This window comes from Anolis sagrei, chromosome Y, assembly GCF_037176765.1.
Source record: "Anolis sagrei isolate rAnoSag1 chromosome Y, rAnoSag1.mat, whole genome shotgun sequence".
NCBI classification, from domain to species: domain Eukaryota; kingdom Metazoa; phylum Chordata; class Lepidosauria; order Squamata; family Dactyloidae; genus Anolis; species Anolis sagrei.
The window spans coordinates 77,431,749-77,445,115 of NC_090035.1; the positions used below are offsets into that span (position 1 = coordinate 77,431,749).

Consider the following 13,367-nt stretch of genomic DNA (forward strand, 5'->3'; position numbering starts at 1 on the left):
TATTCCACTAGAACTGAAAAGGATCCCTAGTCCACCTCCTTCTATCATACAAAAAGACACAATCAAAGCATTCCCGACAGATGGCCATCCAGCCTCTACTTATAAACTTTCAAAGAGTACTATTCCCTCAAAACCAGGTGGTCCACATTCCATTTGTATGCATGTATGTATATGTATGTGTATGTGGGTGTATAAATGTGTGTGTGTCTGTGGGTGTATGTATGTATTTTATATGTGTGTATGTATATGTGTGTGTGTTTGTATGTATATATGTGTGTACTTATGTATATATATATGTGTTTCTGTGGGTGTATGTATGTATTTTATGTGTGTGTGTGTTTGTTTGTATGTATATATGTATATATGACTGTGTGTATATGTATATGTATGTGTGTATGTGTGTGTATCTGGCTGCGTCCTGTCTTGGGGAATCCTTTGTTGGGAGGTGATTAGCTGGCCCTGATTGTTTCTTTTCTGGAATTCCCCTGTTTTTGAGTGTTGTTCCACTAGAGGAAATATGTGTGTATGTGTGTATATATATGTGTGTGTACGTGTGTGTATCTGGCTGCGTCCTGTCTTGGGGAATCCTTTGTTGGGAGGTGATTAGCTGGCTCTGATTATTTCTTGTCTGGAATTCCCCTGTTTTTGAGTGTTGTTCCACTAGAGGAAATACGTGTGTATGTGTATATATATGTGTGTGTACGTGTGTGTATCTGGCTGCGTCCTGTCTTGTGGAATCCTTTGTTGGGAGGTGATTAGCTGGCCCTGATTATTTCTTGTCTGGAATTCCCCTGTTTTTGAGTGTTGTTCCACTAGAGGAAATCCCCAAAGGTCATCCAATCCAACCTCCTCCTGCCAGGTAGGAAGACACAATCAAAGCCCTCCTGACAGATGGCCATCCAAGAGAAGAAGAGTCTGACGGACTTCGTGGAAGTATATTCCACGAAGGAATTTCTTCCTGGCATTTGAATCCATTTGAATCCATGGCTCCATTGTGTCCAAGTCTTCAAAGACACCGTACTCTGTTGACACAGCCTAGAATCGTATTGGCTTTTTGAGCTGCTGCATCACACTGTTGGCTCATGTTCAGCTAATACAGGAGTCTCACTGTTTGTAGCCTTTGGCCTCATTTCTCTGGACACGTTTGGCCGAGGAATATCAGGAAAGCCAAATTAGGAAAGACACAAAATGTGCTAAATGGGTTGCAAAACATTTTAGTGGGTGCCCCCCCCCCCGCCTCCTTTTGACGCAGAACCTTAACAACAACAGAAACCAACGCACGTAGGTAGACAGCAAGAGCTCTAAATGACAGCAAGCAACGGGTGGAAATCGACAGCGTGTTCGACGCAATGCCAATCTGCATTTAAAGCAAGCGGGTGTTTGCGTAGCCCTGCAACAATATTCTAGCGGCGTGCGTGCGTTCGTTCGAGAGGAGAGTTTGGGAGGCAAGGCTCATTTATCTTTGGGGCGTTGGGTAGGATTCTGCTTGGAATCGGTAAGAGGCAGGAAGAGGAGAGAAATCAAAGCTGCAAACGAAGAAAATCCCCTCCCTGTGGAAGGACTCTCTCTCTCTGGTTCCAAAACAACATCAATTGCAACATGCACACTAATATCTGTACCACCAACAGAAGGAAATCTATCTATAGGTATACATGTATAAGATCCCTACGATACCCATTTTGGCGATGCTGATAAAGAAGGAAAGTGTAACTTACAATGGAAGGAATGCAATATTGCAAACCTAACTAGATGCAAGGGTTGAATGAAAAGTAATGCCTCCACCTTCGTTACTTGTTTAAATAGCAATATTTTAATAAATCAAACACAGAAATAATCTTTAGAATATGCTCTTTAACTACCACTATTCACTTTCCCACATAATCACCAGACAATTGGATACATTTCTGCCAACGATGAACAACTTTTCTGAAGCTGTCACGGACTAAGTCGACATTCTGTTTCCGCAACCAGCGTCTCACAGTTCTCTCATCCTGGGTACCCATCGTGCACAGATCTTCTGATAGCCAAGCCAAGCAATAATGTGATCCACACGTTCTTGTGAAATGCCGATTATGCTTGAAATTTCTCTCCGAGTGATGCGACGATTGTCCTGAATCTGTTTCCGCAACCAGCTTTTCACAGTTCTCTCATCCTGGGTACCCATTGTGCACAGATCTTCCGATAGTAAAGCCAAGCAATAATGTGATCCACGCGTTCCTGTGAAATGCCGATTATGCTTGAAATTTCTCTCCGAGTGATGCGACAATTGTCCTGAATCTGTTTCTGCAACCAGCATCTCACAGTTCTCTCATCCTGGGTACCCATCATGCACAGATCTTCCGATAGCCAAGCCAAGCAATAATGTGACTCACACGTTCTTGTGAAATGTCGATTATGCTTGAAATTTCTCTCTGAGGGATACAACAATCGTCCTGAATCTGTTTCCGCAACCAGCTTTTCACAGTTCCCTCATCCTGGGTACCCATCGTGCACAGATCTTCTGACAGCCAAGCCAAGCAATAATGTGATCCACACGTTCTTGTGAAATGCCAATTATGCTTGAAATTTCTCTCCGAGTGATGCGACAATCATCCTGAATCTGTTTCCGCAACCAGCTTCTCACAGTGCTCTCATCCTGGGTACCCATCGTGCACAGATCTTCCAATAGCCAAGCCAAGCAATAATGTGACCCACATGTTCTTGTGAAATGCCGATTATGCTTGAAGTTTCTCTCTGAGTGATATGACGATTGTCCTGAATCAATCTGTCAACCCTTTGCTTGTGAAACTCGGTGGTTGCTGCCACAGGACGTCCAACTCTTTGTTTGTCACGCAAGTCAGATGTTCCCACCTCAATATCTTTAAGTTTACTCGCCCAACGACGCATAGTACTCACATCACCATAAACAGCTTGCATTCTCTGATGAATCTCCTTTGGGGTGACACCTTCTGTTGTCAAGAATTCAGTGACTGCACATTGCTTAAGTCGCATTGACCGATCCTCTGCGCAGGGTTCCATACTTAGCACTTTAACAACACAACCGTTCAATGCTAAGGCTTCCTGCCAAAATGGAACTGTAGAGGAGAGTCTACTGAACAAACCAGTACCTACCGCATATGTTGCTTAAGTTGCATTGACTTCTGAAGAGCATTCTGAACACCACCAATGATGGAATTGGGCCAAACTTGGCACATCGAACATGAGCAACAGAAAATATTGGAAAGGTGTGGTGGGCGTTGACCTTGAATTTGGGAGTTCTAGTTCAATCTGGACCAAACTTGGCATGGATACTCAATACACCCAAATGTGGACACTGATGGAGTTTGGGGAAAACAGACCTTGGCATTTGGGAGTTGTAGTTGCTGGGATTTATAGTTCACCTACAATCAAAGAGCATTCTGAACTCCATCAACGACGGAATTGAACCAGACTTGGCACACAGTACTCCCATGACCGATAGAAAGGTTTGGTGGGTATTGACCTTGAGTTTGGGAGTTGTAGTTCACCTACATCCAGAGTGCACTGTGGACTCAAACAATGATGGATCTGGACCAAACTTGGCATGGATACACAATGCACCCAAATGTGGACATTGATGGAGTTTGGGGAAAATAGACCTTGGCATTTGGGAGTTGTTGTTGCTGGGATTTATAGTTCACCTGCAATCAAAGAGCTTTCTGAACTCCACCAATGATGGAATTAGACCAAACGTGGCACGCAGAGACCCACATGACCAACAGAAAATACTGGACAGGTTTGGTGGGCATTGTCCTTGAGTTTGGGAATTGTAGTTCACCTACATCCAGAGAGTACTGTGATGTATTGGGACCAAAGTTAGCTTGAACACTCAATATGCACAAATGTGAACACTGGTGGAGTTTAAGGAAAACAGACCTTGGCATTTGGGAGTTGTAGTTGCTGGGATTTATAGTTCACCTACAATCAAAGAGCTTTCTGAACTCCACCAATGATGGAATTGGATCAAACTTGGCACACAGAACTCCCACGACCAACAGAAAATACTGGAAGGGTTTGGTGGGCATTGACCTTGAGTTTGGGAATTGTAGTTCACCTACATCCAGAGAGTACTGTGATGGATCGGGACCAAACTTGGCATGGACACTCAATACACCCAAATGTGGACATTGATCGAGCTTGGGGAAAATAGACCTTGGCATTTGGGAGTTGTAGTTGCTGGGATTTATAGTTCACCTACAATCAAAGAGCATTCTGAACTCCACCAGTGATGGAATTGGACCAAACTTGGCACACAGAACCCCCACAACCAACAGAAAATACTGTGTTTCCTGATGATCTTTGGCGACCCCTCTGACACCCCCTCCCGACCCCCAGGTTGAGAAACGTCGTTTCAGGGTGCTCGTGTTGTGTGTCTCGAAATACCTTATCACGAACGTGCTTTGTGGCTTTCAAAGCTGGCAAGTGGCAAACTTCCCCCTCTTCCCGAACCCGGTACCTTTTCCCTTCCCCAGCTTTCTAAATTCTTAACGTTAAATGCTTTTAATTATAGGAGCATTCTGTCTGACCTGTGGGGTTATTTCCAGAGAAGAGAAATGAAGGAATTAAAGAAAATGACAGAGCAAATTGCCGCAATTAGCCGCGCGGGTATTGTTCGGTGTGTCTGTCAAGGGAGTGCTCTGTTTGTTAGTTACGAGTAAATTTGGAGAGATAGCGGAGACAGGCAGGATAAATGCCATCTCCAAAGCTGCCGGGTGCCACCGCCGTTTTCCTTTCTTTGAGTGCTCTCCGAAAGAAAGAAAAAGAAGGGGAAAATGGAAAAAAATATATTATATTTTGGCTTGAAATTGAGCTGCGGAATGGAGACTTCTTCTCTGGTATGTGCCATCCAGTCCGAACGTGAGCCGACGGCGAGATGCAGCAGCGACAAAAGCCAATTCGATTCCTAGTGTCTAGACCAGGTATGGGCAAACTTGGGTCCTCCAGGTGTTTTGGACTTCAACTCCTAACAGCCGGTAGGCTGTTAGGAATTGTGGGAGTTGAAGTCCAAAACACCTGGAGGACCCAAGTTTGCCGAAGCCTGATCTAGACACTAGGAATCGAATTGGCTTTTGTCGCTGCTGCATCTCGCCATCGGCTCATGTTCGGTGAGTACAAAAACCACAAAACCAGAAGTAGATAGAACTTCTAATTTTGGTTGTTTTAACGTTGAAATCCACATAATGTGGAGTTTCCAATACACATCTAAGATGAATTGCATGTTTTGGAGCCATTTTGCAACACAATGGTTCCATTATTATGATCCTCACCACCACCACTATCATGGACTTCCCCCAGTTCTGCAATGGTGTTTTTGCTCCCTTGTCTCTAACCAGTGGACTTCATTGCCCCTTCCATGAGGGCATCTACATTGCAGATTCTGCAAGATGTCTCTATCTTCTCTGTCCTATCTGCCTACCTATCTATCTACCTATCTTATCTATCCATCTTTTCTCTATCTATATCTTCTATATCTTTCTATCTAATTAATCTATCTATCTATCTATCTATCTATCTATCTATCTATCTATCCTCTATCTTATCTATCAATCGCTCTGCCTATTCTCTATCTTATCTATCGATCTATCAATCTATCGATCTATCAATCTATTCACTCTGTCTTATCTATCCGTCCTCTATCTATCTATCTATCTATCTATCTATCTATCTATCTCTATCTATTCATCTAATCTGTCAATCTGTCTATCCTCTGTCGTATCTTATCTATCTATCTATCTATCTATCTACCATCGCTATCTTATCTATCTATCCTCTGTCTATCCCTCTGGGGGGCTATCTATCTATCTATCTATCTATCTATCTATCTATCTATCCTCTATCTGTCTTATCTATCAATTTATTCTCTGTCTATCCTATCTATCCGTCAGTTCAACTATCCATCCATCCATCGATCAATCTACAGAGATATCTATCTTTCTGTATGTGTGTCTATCCATCTACTGAGAAATCTATCAATCTATCCATCCATTCAACCATCCATCCATCAATCTATTGAGACATCTATCTATCTATCTATCTATCTATCTATCTATCTATCTTCTTGTGTCTATCCATCTAGCTATCTAGCTATCTAGCCTTCTTGCTATCCATCCACCCATCCATCGATTGAAACATCTATCTATCTATCTATCTATCTATCTATCTATCTATCTCTCTCTCTCTCTCTCTCTCTTATTTATCCATCTGTCTATCCTATCTTCGTTAGCTATCTATCATTTATCTATCTTATCTATCCACTTATCCTCTGCTTTCTTATCTCTCTCTCTCTCTCTCTCTCTCTCTCTTATCTATCCATCTATCTATCCTATCTTTATCTATCTATCTATCTATTTATCTATCTTATCTATCCACTTATCCTATCTGTCTATCTATCTTATATATCCATCTATCTGTCCTATCTTTCCTATCTATCTATCTATCTATCTATCTATCTATCTATCTATCTATCTATCTATCTATCATCTATCTAATCTACCTACTTATCCTATCTGTCAGTCTATGTATCTATTTATTTATCTATCTCTATCTATCTATCTATCTATCTATCTATCTATCTATCTATCCTATCTATCCTATCTTTCTTATCGATCTATCTCTATCTTATCTATCCATCTGACTATCCTCTTTCTTATCTACCTACCGATCTATCTCTCTCTATATATATCTTATCTATCCATCTATCTATCCTATCTCTATCTATCTATCTATTTATCTATCTAATCTATCCACTTATCCTATCTGTCTGCCTATCTCTATCTGTCTTATCTATCCATCTATCTACCCTATCTTATCTATCTTATCTATCTATCTATCTTATCTATACAATTATCCTGTCTGTCTGTCTCTCTCTCTCTCTGTCTGTCCTGTCTGTCTGTCTGTCTATCTATCTATCTATCTATCTATCTATCTATCTTATCTATCTATCTAATCTACCCAATTTGTATCTTATATATCTAGCTTTCTATCTTATCTATCTATCCTCTGACCTATCTATCTATCTATCTATCTATCTATCTATCTATCTATCTATCTAACTAGCCAGCCAGCCAGCCAGCCAGCCAGCTAGCTAGCTAGCTATCCTCTATGTTATCTTTCCAACTATCTATCTATCTTATCTATCTGTCCTCTGTCTATCTTATCTACCTCTCCTTATCAATCTTTCCTATCTATTCACACACACACTTCTTGAAATGTGGGGTGGCACATGCTTTGCGATGCCTTTGGCGCTCGCCTTGGGGGAGACAAGCGGGGCGAGGAAGAGGAGGAGGAGGAGGGGGCCAGAGGGGGCCGGTGGAAAAAAAGGGGGCGAACGGGGAGAAAAGAGGGAAGACAGGCCGGGCCTTTGTGTCCTGCACATTCCTGGGAGACGGGATCGGAATACTTATCAGGCCCGCATTCACTTCTCTCTGGGCAAAGCTGAAAAGCTCACAAGACCCCGGCTTAACCTTCCTTTCAGCCGGGTTTCGCTCATTGTCACTTGGGGACAGCCAAGTTCCCCCGGGCTCCAGGGAGGAGAGGAGGAGGAAGGAAGGAGGGAAGGAAGGAAGGAAGGAAGGAGGGAAGGAGGCAACAGAGAGAGAGAAAAAGGGAAGCAGAGGAGGAAGAATGGGTGCCAAGTGCTCTTGGATAGCTCTCCTTTTAGGGTGCGAAGTACACATGTCAGGCCTAAATAATACCCTAAAGCAGGCATGGGCAAACTTGGGCCCTCCAGGTGTTTTGGACTCCAACTTCCACAATTCCTAACAGCCTACCGGCTGTTAGGAATTGTGGGAGTTGGAGTCCAAAACACCTGGAGGGCCCAAGTTTGCCCATGCCAGAGATAGATGCATCTAAAACGCATGTGTGTAACAAAGTAGAAGTTTGTTGCATTACATTAGGTTTGCTTTTATTTGCTTTTGATGACTGTGTTTCTATATTAATACCAAGTCAATACAGAGGTTATGTATGGTGTAGTATAATATAATAATAATATATAATATTAAACCTCTTTTTAATAGTAAGTCTCAAACAACCAGAAAACTACATTTATATGGTACCTGTCAATCCTCATTGGTGTCGGTTAACTGAGAGTCTACTGTGAGTGTGCGTGCACACACACGTGTGTGTATGTATGTGTGCATCTATATGTGTGTGTATAGATGCCTGTGGGTATATATGTGTGTGTGTGTGTGTGTGTGTGTGTATGTATTAGGGCTGTCCAACCACGGAAAAATTTGTTTCTAAACTCGATTCTTTTTTAGGCGGTTTTTGCGTTTCGTTATTTAAAAGAATTTCGAAATTTTTCTTAAAAAAAGTTCGATATTTACAAAATTTCGGAAATTACGAAACAATTTCGAAACAATAACTAATCGATTCGTTAATGGCGGATGCGATTGCGCAATACGCTAAAAAAACCTCCAAATGGGACCGGGGGAACTTCTGAAGCTTCCTTCTCCCTCTGTTGTTGACTGTTGGTGTGATAAAACAAACAACAACTATAAAACTTGCACCAGACATACGGAAATAATAACGAAATAATAACGAAACAATAACGAAACAATTACGAAATAAATTTTAAAAATTCGTTTCGATTTTAAGTTGCTCCTGAATGGTTCAATATTGCTTCGTTATCAAAAAAAATAACGAATTAATAACGAATTACGAAATTAACGAACGAAACCGCCCAGCCCTAGTATGTATATGTATGTATGCACACATGTATATATGTGTGTATGTATGTGTGCATATATGTGTATGTATGTGTGTATATGTATGTGTGCATGGGTATATGTATGTGTTTTTATATGTATGTACGTATGTGTGTATATCGGCAAGTGTGCATGTGTGTATACGTTTGTGTATGTATGTATATGTGTGTATGCATATGCGTGTATGTATATGTGTATATATGTGTGTGTTTATGTGTGTATATATGTGTGTGAGGGTGTATAAATGTTTGTATGCACGTGGGTGTATGTATGTGTTTTTATATGTGTGTACTTATGATTGTGTGTGTATTTATTTATTTATTTATTTGGCTTGTATGCCGCCACTCCCAATTTGGCTCAGAGCGGTTTACAGCAGTAGATTAAAAACAATACAACCAACTTTAAAATACAATAAAAACGAGAACCATCATAGTCCCGAGTTATTCACCCATCGAAAGCTTGTCGGAAAAGAAAGGTTTTACAGGCTGTCCGAAAAGCAAGTAGCTCTCGGATGGTTCGGGTTTCAACTGGCAAGGCATTCCATAAATAAGGGGCCACAATCGAGAAGGCTCTCTGCCTAATAGAGGACAGATGGTAAGTCCGGATGTTGGGGACGTCAAGCAAATTTTGGTCTTCGGACCGAAGTAATCTCTGGGGTTGGTAGGGGGATAAGCGGGCCCTCAGGTACGCCGGCCCCAGACCATATGTATGAGTGTATATATGTGTGTGTGTTTGTGTGTATAAATGTGTGTGTATGTGGGTGTATGTATGTGTTTTTATATGCAGTGGGATGTCTCTGATGGTGGAACTCTTTGTCTTCCTCCTCCAGCGTCCGGACGGAGAAGCTTGAACCCGCTGCTGACGGAGCTCTTCGAACAGCACCTGGGTGGCCACATCCTGCAGGTGAGTCACCTCTTAAAGGGGCAATTTTAAACCCCGACAGGTCACAGGTTCAAATCTGGGGAGAGCGTGGGTAAGCTCTCTCTGTCAGCTCCAGCTCCCCTACAGGGACATGAGAGAAACCTCCCACAAGGATGGTATTATTTCAAATATTTGTACCCCGCCCTTCTCTACCCTTGAAGGTGATGAGCTGTCCCTGATTGTTTCTTGTCTGGAGTTCCCCTGTGTTTGAGTAGAGTTTTGTTCTTTATTTACTGTTATAATTTTACAGTATTTGAATACAGGTAGCCAAATTTTGTTCATTTTCATGGTTTCTTCCTTTCTGTTGAAATTGTCCACACGCTTGTTGATTTCAGTGGCTTCTCTGTAGTTGTTTCCCTAGTTTCCAACAGACCTCACCACCTCTGAGGATGCTTGCCATAGATGCAGGTGAAATGTCAGGAGAGAATGCTTCTAGAACATGGCTCCAGCAGACAAGAGTCCTTTGTCTCACCCTGGTCATTCCACAGATATATAAACCCTTTTTCCTAGTTCCAATAGACCTCACTACCTCTGAGGATGCCTGCCATAGATGCAGGCGAAATGTCAGGAGAGAATGCTTCTAGAACATGGCTCCAGCAGACAAGAGTCCTTTGTCCCACCCTGGTCATTCCACAGATATATAAACCCTTTTTTCCTAGTTCCAACAGACCTCACAACCTCTCAGGATGCTTGCCATAGATGCAGGCGAAACGTCAGGAGAGAATGCCTCTAGAACATGACAATACCACCCGAAAAACCTACAACAACCCAGTGATTGTGGCCATGAAAGCTTTCGACAATACATAGCATGACGTCATTTGTTTTCATTTCAAATCCTGACATGCCCGACTTGGCTGGTGCCACCTGTGTGATCCTATGGATTCCACCTTGAAGAAAGGTAGGCAGATGCAACCATTGGGACGCAGTCACTTCCCTTTTCTCGCAAAGCCCGATAGCAAGTGCAACTCAGGAGCCGTGACATCGCCGGCAAAGCAGACGTACCGGGCTAATTATTTCTCAAGCGCCCTCATTAGGCCCGTCTCGGGGGACCTTGCGCTAATTATCAGAAGTGACAAATGCTGATGCTTTAAGTGGCAATGTATCAATTGCCGACCAATGCCTGGACCGACTATGAACTGCAGAGACAATGACTCTTGTTGGCCCCACTCCTCTTATCACCGCCAAATACAAGGAGAATATTTAGAAATATTCAATTGCAAATCTTGGGTTGTCCGGCTGCTTCACCAAAGCGGGTAGTCCCTTCCACACAGCCATATAACCCAGAATATCAAGGGAGATAGCTGTTGCACTCCAGGACAGGAAAAGCCCTCGGACTGTAAACACCACATCGTTGATTGGAAAACAATCCTTTTATTGAAGACTAGCTTGGGGTCCCGGCACTGCCCGGGTAATTTGAGAAAGGCATCGTGCGGCAAGGTTGGTCTTTATCAGTTATTTATGTGGCTCACAGTGCTCTCAGGAATTTAGTGAAGGTACTGCGAGTCCCATCGTCCATGGTCCATCATCCTCCAAACGGCACCAGGATGTAGAGTGGGTCATGTGGGCTCTGTGTGCCAAGTTTGGTCTTGATCAGTCATTGGATGAGGGTCACAGAGGTCTCGGGAAGCGAGTGGAAGTACTTAAAGTCCCATCGAAACTGCATCAGGATGTAGAGTGGGTCATGGGGGCTCTGTGTGCCAAGTTTGGTCTTGATCAGTCATTGGATGAGTGTAACAAAGGTCTCGGGAAGCGAGTGGAGGTACTTAAAGTCCCATCATCTATGGCCCATCCTCCTCGAAACTGCACCAGGATGTAGAGTGGGTCATGGGGGCTCTGTGTGCCAAGTTTGGTCTTGATCAGTCACTGGATGAGTGTCACAAAGGTCTCGGGAAGCGAGTGGAGGTACTTAAAGTCCCATCATCCATGGTCCATCCTCCTCGAAACTGCACCAGGATGTAGAGTGGGTCATGAGGGCTCTGTGTGCCAAGTTTGGTCTTGATCAGTCATTGGATGAGTGTCACAGAGGTCTTGGGAAGCGAGTAGAAGTAGTTGAAGTCCCATCATCCATGGTCCACCCTCCTCGAAACTGCACCAGGATGTAGAGTGGGTCATGGGGGCTGTGTGTGCCAAGTTTGGTCTTGATCAGTCATTGGATGAGTGTCACAGAGGTCTCGGGAAGCGAGTGGAGGTACTTAAAGTCCCATCATCCATGGTCCATCCTCCTCGAAACTGCACCAGGATGTAGAGTGGGCCATGGGGGCTCTGTGTGCCAAGTTTGGTCTTTATTGGTCTTTGTTGGGGGGCACAGTAGTCTGTGGGAACAGAAGGGTGGGAAAGTACTACAAATCTCATCATCCATTGTCCATCCTCCCCCAATCCTCACCAAGATATAAAGAGGGTCATGGGGGTTATGTGTGCCAAGTTTGGTCCAGGTCCGTCACCCGTGCTGGTCACACAAACACTGACTTTTATTATATACATAGATAGATAATTAAAAAGCAGCAAGTAAAAAGCACTTTAAAGAAATAGGTAAATCCAATTAGGTAAGAAGATAAGCAGGAGCAAAAATAGTCCAGGGTCAAGTTCAACAAAGTCTACACTTCTCTAATATAATTCAGGGAAACAGGAAACATTAATCCAAGGCATGAGTAGGCATTCATACATTCCAAGAGTCCAAACCATGAACGAGAAATACTTAGACAAGAATCTTCCATGAAACAAAGGACGAGAACTACACTTGAATCCAATGATGCTTCGTCTGGCTATATTTCCCACACTTGGAACTTTTATCCACTCATAAAGCTATTCTGCGCACTCAGGAATTAGTTTCGTTTTACTTGAGATCCCCTTATCTTGGAATATAATGTGTGTGTGTGTGTGTGTGTGTGTGTGTGTTCTCCAATATATTCCATGTATGTGTGTGTGTGGAATATATTGGAACCTCTCTCTTCATATATATGATTGCAGATTTGCTTCCTTTCCATTATGACACCCAAAAACTATATACATTCATACACACGAGAGAGGGAGAGATTCCAATATATTCCACACACACACATAAATAGAATATATTGGAATATATACTAGTATACAGTATATTCCAATAAATTCCTCCCTCTCTATACACACATATGTATGTATGTGTGTATATGTGTGTGTGTGGAATATATTGGAATCTCTCCCTCTCTCATGTGTATGTATGTGTATAGTTTTTGGGTGTCATAATGGAAAGGAAACAAATCTGTAATCATATATATAAAGAGAGAGGTTCCAATAGATTGCACACATGTGTGTGTCTATGTGTGTGTATGTGTATAGAGAGAGAGAGAGTTGAAAATTTGTTTCCCTTTCAAGACAAATTTATACACACACACACACACACACACACACACACACAGAAGGTGACCCAAAAGTTTCCATAAATAGAAAAATTTACCGAACACATATTTTGTATCTTTAATGATTAGAGGGGGAATTTTTTGTTGTGTGTATAAAGGCAACCAACCCAAAGATGATATTTTGTAAGCTTTTACAATGAATACTTTGTAAATAAAGGTGCATTTAGCAACAACAACAACAACAACAACAACAACAACATCAAAAAAGAGATCCTCTTATCTTTTTCTGCCAAAACCTGGCAGAACGCCGAAGGCACTGTTCGGGCTGTCTATTTTGACTGATTTCCTATCTATTTGCTCATTAAGTCTTGCAGCTGGGCCAGGT

The 13,367-nt window shown here is 42.5% G+C and overlaps 1 protein-coding gene across 1 annotated transcript in view; it reads left to right on the plus strand.

The window, feature by feature from the left end:
- The window catches only part of LOC137095669 (neuronal PAS domain-containing protein 1-like), a 73,911-nt gene that overhangs the window by 41,323 nt on the left and 19,221 nt on the right, over positions 1-13,367 (plus strand). The window contains exon 4 of the mRNA XM_067462437.1: positions 9,553-9,626. Coding sequence (XP_067318538.1) covers positions 9,553-9,626 — 74 coding nt within the window. The remainder of the gene's footprint in view (positions 1-9,552; positions 9,627-13,367) is intronic.